This window comes from Myotis brandtii, unplaced genomic scaffold, assembly GCF_000412655.1.
Source record: "Myotis brandtii unplaced genomic scaffold, ASM41265v1 scaffold1031, whole genome shotgun sequence".
Taxonomy (NCBI): domain Eukaryota; kingdom Metazoa; phylum Chordata; class Mammalia; order Chiroptera; family Vespertilionidae; genus Myotis; species Myotis brandtii.
The window spans coordinates 470,104-476,666 of NW_005353465.1; the positions used below are offsets into that span (position 1 = coordinate 470,104).

At 51.4% G+C, this 6,563-nt stretch overlaps 1 protein-coding gene across 1 annotated transcript in view; it reads left to right on the plus strand.

Moving 5' to 3' along the window:
• Positions 1-3,698: 3,698 nt before the first annotated feature.
• The window catches only part of ZNF219 (zinc finger protein 219), a 5,101-nt gene continuing 2,236 nt past the window's right edge, over positions 3,699-6,563 (plus strand). Inside the window, exons 1-2 of the mRNA XM_014537338.1 lie at positions 3,699-5,207; positions 5,492-6,556. Of these exons, the coding sequence (XP_014392824.1) occupies positions 5,202-5,207; positions 5,492-6,556 (1,071 nt within the window). The 5' untranslated portion in view covers positions 3,699-5,201. The remainder of the gene's footprint in view (positions 5,208-5,491; positions 6,557-6,563) is intronic.

Genomic DNA, 6,563 nt, shown 5'->3' on the forward strand with positions numbered 1-6,563 from the left:
TCTTTGTAGGGGCCCGAAGGCAGGGCGCGAGGGGCCTGGGGTGCAGGGCTGCACAGCCGGGAGCCTGAGTGGATGACCGCCCCCCCCCCTCCCCAGGTAGGGCTGATGGAGGAGGGAGAAGGGACCCAAACTCTCTGGGAGCAGGGGTGGGGGAGGGGAGAGGATGGGGGGTGCTTCCCTCTCTGCGTCCCAAACAAAGTGTCACAAAGAGCTCGGCCGCCGGCAGCAGCAGAGGCGGCTGCAACTCAGCTTTTGTTCTCCCGGCCTGGGTAGCTGAGCCCTGGCCTTCCAGGCTTCCAACCCTGCCCCCCATCATCCTTCTGGCTTATCTTCCCGGGGAGGGGTCTGGGGTGCCGCTCAGAGCACCTCTTGTGCAGGATCACAGGTCCTGCCCTACTTGCCCACCTACTTGTGGGAGGTGGATTTTCCCAGAGGCTCTCCTGCCCACCCCATCCCCTCATCCCAGGACTGGGGCCCCTATGGGTGCTAAGACTCTGACCTTTTAGGGTCAGTTCCAGTTAAGGGAACTTAGGGCTTGCTCTATGCCCCCTCCCACAAATCTAGAACTTTCAGAAGAGGGGTCAGGTTGGGACGTGCCTGTGGAGTAAGGCTCGCTGTGGTGGGGTGGCCGTAGGGGAGCAGGTGTACCTTCCTCTTGCCTCCTGCTCCCTTTTTGGAGTTCATGACTGAGATTCCATGCCCCCAACTCAGGAGAGTGTGCCCTCAATGTAAAAGGTGGGCAAGCTGTGGTCTGGGGTCAGTTTGGAGGAGCCACCTGAGCAGTGATGTTCAGAGGGCTATGGAGAGGAGACCATAAAAAGAACTACTGGGATGTTTGATAAAGGTGGTCTTGACTGTAGACCCTCTAAGAAATTCCTTTTCTTTAACCCCGTCTAATGCAGTGTTAATAATTGTTAGAGGGCGTGTGGAGGTGTAGGAATCCCCACAGAGGGAAAGACATCAAGTATTAGAAATTATCAGTGAGAGATGCCTAGCCACAGCTATACCTCAGAAGTTCTGAACCCTTGCCCCTTACACTTTGACCCTACAAACTTTTGAACCACAAGGCTTGAGGGACAAATATCATGGTTCTCCAGCCAGCAGACGTTTCTATGTACCCGTCCCTGTTGTTTCCAAGAATCTTCTCACCAAACTTTTCATCCTTTCCTACTCGGTAAGGTTTGGTGGTCCACACCCCCTTCTCCACCAGCTCTCCTCGCACATAAAAGTAATTGGCCTGTTGCTTTGGGAAGATGTCTGATCCCTATCCCTGGCCTTGCATCCCTATAGAACCCAAATAAGGGCAAGATAACCCCTGATTCCCAGTGTGGGAGGAAAGTAGGTCAGTGCTACTGTCTGGCCAAGTCTCCCGGATGGTGGTTAGGGCCTGACTATAGAGATTATTGCCCACAAGCAATATGTGCATGACCTGGGTTCTAAGCCAGTTCATAGAATCTTGGGCCCTGTCACTGTTTTCTCCTATTGAGAAAAACTCATCGGATTAGGTGCCTGGGACTTGATTTGGTGTGGAGGTGAGTCAGATCTTGATTGTGCCTAGAGGGTCTCTCAGTGGGTTTATTGATTTGAGGCCACCCTTTGGGGAAAGTCTCCCTGCTCAGGAATATAGTTTCAATATGGGTCTTCTTATATATGACCGTATTTCTATCCTAGAAACGGCTGTGTACAAAGCAGTGTTTTTTTTGGAGGTAGGGTGGGGTGGGGGAGAAAGCTTTGCCCTATTCCAACTCTACTTGCCTCAGATATGAGGTCAACTTCCCCTGAAATATTTTGCTTACTATCCTACAGGCAGTTTCAGGGGCCCTAGAATCTTCTCAGAATCAGAGTATGCGCCCATAGGTTAGTCAGCTATGACCATGCAGTATTCCCAGCCTTCCCCCTCCTCCCCCACCATCTGCTTCCTCTGAATATACCAGATTGGCTGTACACCAGGATGTTCCGGGAATCCCCAGGAGAGCAACAGAATGTGATGGACCCAAATACGATGCCTCACTCACTCATTCCAGGATGTACAAACTGTAACTGTCAGGACACTCCTTATAGCTAATTAAAATTCTTCTAGTTATATCTATTTTGTTACATCTATTTTCAGTGTCATCCAAAAGGCAAAAATAAACCCTCTGGTATCGCTGTTCTCCCCTCCCTCCCCCATGGCTTCCAGAGAAGAATTTTTAAAAATCTAGCTTTTCTCAGTGCCTTAATTGTGGTGTTAAAATGTCAAATGTGGCCCCTCTAGCACTTCATAGCTCTCGCTAGGTATGAGGTGGCCACAGTGGCTCCTCTGGTAGCCCACTGCACTCTCCATGGTACTGAAGGGATGACCATTTGTTTTAACTCCACTTGGGGTCCAGAAGTCTTGTGACTCAGAACTACACAACTTTCTAGCGGGAAGGAACCATCTATATAAATTTGTTCAATCCCCTTATTTTACAGATGAGTAAGCTGGGATGTTAAGTGATTTACGGAAGGTTGCATGGCTTTTAATGGTCTGATTGGGCCCACAATAGCCTTGAACCCTTCGGTCTTATTCTACACTTTTCATGATGCTACTCAGTGAGCCTGGGCTACACTCTTGGTCCCAGAAAGGGGATTTTTTTTTTTTAGAATCCAGAAGATGAGGGTGGATGCACTAATTTGGAGCTACAGAAATACAAATATTAAAAGTGGTGGAGATTGTTTAGTGACCCTTGGACAAGGACACTTTCTTAATTAACCTCTTGTTAATAAAATTCCCTTAACCCAGATTCCACATGTAACAGGTACCTGCTGGCTCTTGGAGTCTTTTTTTTTAAAATATATTTAAATATATATATAATTGACTTCAGAGAAGACAGGAGAGGGAGAGAGAGATAGAAACATCAATGATGAGAGAGAATTATTGATTGGCTGCCTCCTGCACTCCCACACTGGGGATCAAGCCCACAACCCAGGCATGCAACCTGACCAGGAATCAAACCATGACCTCCTGGTTCATAGGTCAATGCTCTACCACTGAGCCTAGCTGGCCAAGGGAGTAATTTTTTATAAATAATCTTTTCTTTTCATTTTTTATTTATTTTTTAAATTCTCACCTGAGGATATTTTTCCATTGATTTTCAGAGAGAGTGAAAGAGAGAGCAAAAGACAGAGAGGAATATCGATGTGAGAGAAACATTGATTGGTTGCCTCCTGCACACGTGCTGACTGGGCTGGGGAGGAGCCTGCAACCGAGGTCTGTGCCCTTGACCGGAATCGAACCTGGGACCCTTTGACCTGCTGGCCGACACTCTATCCACTGAGCCAAACCGGCTAGGGCCATTTTTTATTTAATTTTATTTATTAATTTTAGAGAGAAACATGGATTTGTTGTTCCACCCATTTATGCACTCACTGGTTGATTGTTTTTGTTGCTAATCTTACTGAAGGATAGTTCTTCCATTGATTTTAGAGAGAGTGGAAGGGAGTGGGGAGGGCAAGAGAGGAGAAAGAGAGAGAAAGAAACATTGATGTGAGAGAGTCACATCAATTGGTTGCCTCCCACATGCACCCCAACCGGGGTGGGGAACCTGCAACCTAGCTATATGCCCTTGATCAGAATCGAACCTGGAATCCTTCAGTTCACGGGCCAGTGTTCTAACCACTGAGTCATGCTGCCAGGACCCATTCATGGAGTGTTATCACATCCAGTAAATATCAAAAATTAAAGAAACTTGGACCTCCAGAGCTTTTCTTTGCTGATAAGCAGGGCTGACTTCTGGCCCAATTTTCTTCCATTAAAGATCCTTAAGCAAAGTAATGCTTGAGTCTTTTTCTTGCTTAGTAACCCATTTCATGCCTATTGTAAGAAAGTTCTTTATATATCAAATATTCTTTCTATTTCAGGCAAAAAAAAAAATTATTAAGTCCACATTTGTCTAGCCTTGACCAGATAAAATTATATATGTAAGCAGGAAGGTATACTGACTGACTTCTGGTCAGCCTCCCAGGCCTATTTCCATGAATCTTTATTCTGGGATGGCTTCTATGTCTTAATGCTAACCTCCTCTGCAGCTTATGTTCAGGAGCAACCCCCCCGCCAATCCTCTTCCTCTCAGTTCTCTTCTTCCTCAGAACTGGACCTCTGCACATCCAGGCCCAGGGAATTTTAGCCTGGAGAATTTTAACCCTTTTCTGCTCAGAGCATGTGCTGAGCCCCTATCTGTGCAGATGGCCCAGCCCCGCCCCCCGTCCCTCACTCCAGCCTCTTGAGCTCAGAGCCAGTGTAATCCTCCTCTTGTGTGAGCGAGCCTCTCCCCTGCAGAGAGGAGAAAAGCCTGCTTCGGAACAGCCCTGGACAAAGGGGCTGAGATGCCCCAGCAAACTGCAGGTTCCAAGGTTTGAAACACGGGAATGAATCCTATCCGGTATTTGCAGTTTTTAGCCCCTTCCCCAGGCCAGCAGCGCCCCTTAACTTCCACTCCTCCCCCAACTCTTTCTTCATTCCCTCTCCTTCTGGCTCTCTCCCCCTTCGTGCCCCTCCCCCTCTGTCTGTCTCCAGACTGCTGCTGCTGGGAGGTGTTTCTCTCCCATGCATGAATGAGTCTCTGTAATGAATGGAAATGAATGGATCAGGAATCCAGGCAGAGGGAGGGAGAATGAGGGGGAAAGACAGAAAGATAGGGTAAGAGCAAAGGAAGGACTGTGGAGCCTGGAAGGATGTTTGGCTTGCTGGTCAGTTAGGTATCTGAGAGCAACTGTTCCCACTTGGATAACTGTGGAGCATGGCAAGCCCACCCCATTTGCTCATCAAGCTGCACACCCCAATCTAAAGGAGGGAGGGCTATACTGTGATTGTCTCCCCCACCACCAGGGGGTGGTGGTGGTGATGGTTGTGGTTGTTCTGGACCAGGCATTTAGAACGTGTTTGGGGGAAGAAATCTATGTTCTCAGGAAGCTTGGGCATTGGCAAATCAAGGAGTACAAGTTCTGGAGACAGCAGCCGCCTCCTGCCTCAGGATGCAAGGAGGGAGAAGGGTTTCAGGAGTACAGGGTGCTAAAAGTCTTGAGTTGGGAGTGACTATTTCCACTGCTGAAAATCAGGACTTATCTTTTCCTCCAAATCTATCTCTTTTGCTTTAGCTCTTCAGCACCTGTTGCCTTCACTAGCAGCTTTTCCTCCTCCTCTTCCCTGAACTCCCCAGAACCAAAGAATGTGAAAGGGGTCCATGGAGGTGAGTGGAGCTTGGCCTGAACCTGCAAGTACCTACAACTATACTTCCTGCCCCTCCCTACCTCTCTCACTTTCTGACCCGCCCTTATTATAAGTTATCTCCGTTTCCCCAACAGCCCAATTCCCATTTATCCTCCAATTTCCCTAAGTTGAGTGGGAAGGGTGCCGGGTGTACTTGGTGTAGGCCCCTATCCACCCTCCCTTGGGTTCTATGGGTCTCCATGTCCTTACCCCACACAGCTCTCCTTTCTCCACCCTTTGCTCTATATACATCCTTCTCCACAGGGCTCACGTCCCCGCGCCCTGGGCGGCCACTTAGCGCCCTCACCGCCGGCCTTCGACGGAGAACTGGATCTGCAGCGCTACTCCAACGGACCAGGGTCTCCAGGAATGGGAGCGGTGGGCTGGTCTGAGAGTCGCGCTGGCGAAAGGCGCTTTCCCTGCCCTGTATGCGGAAAGCGCTTCCGCTTCAATTCTATCCTGGCTTTGCACCTGCGGGCGCACCCAGGCGCCCAGGCCTTCCAATGCCCACACTGCGGCCACCGTGCAGCTCAGCGGGCCCTGTTGCGCTCGCACCTGCGCACGCACCAGCCAGAGCGCCCGCGAAGTCCCGCCGCACGCCTGTTGCTGGAGTTGGAGGAACGCGCGCTATTGCGCGAGGCCCGGTTAGGAAGAGCCCGAAGCTCAGGGGGCCTGCAGGCCACTCCTGCCACTGAGAGCCTGGTGCGGCCCCAGGCTCCATCAGCATCCACCTTCCGTTGCCCCTTCTGCAAAGGCAAGTTTCGCACCGCAGCGGAGCGGGAACGCCACCTGCACATCCTGCACAGGCCCTGGAAGTGCGGCCTATGCAGTTTCGGCTCCAGCCAGGAGGAGGAGCTGCTGCACCACAGCCTGACGGCCCACGGAGCTCCTGAGCGCCCTCTGGCGGCCACCTCGGCTGCCCCGCAGCCTCAACCTCCACCCCAACCTGAACCCAGATCAGTCCCTGAGCCCGAGCAGGAGCCGGAGCCGGAGCCGGAGGTGGAGCCCGAACGTGAGGCAACCCCAGCCCCTGCTGCTCCTGAGGAACCCCCTGCGCCTCCAGAGTTCCGTTGTCAAGTGTGTGGCCAGAGCTTCACCCAGTCCTGGTTTCTCAAGGGCCACATGCGCAAGCACAAGGCCTCTTTTGATCATGCGTGTCCCGTGTGTGGCCGTTGCTTCAAGGAGCCCTGGTTCCTTAAGAATCACATGAAGGTGCATGCCAGCAAGCTGGGTCCACTGCGTGCCCCGGGGCCTGGCTCTGGGCCTGCCCGGGCTCCCCAACCTCCTGACCTGGGCCTGCTGGCCTATGAGCCGCTGGGCCCCACGCTCCTCTTGG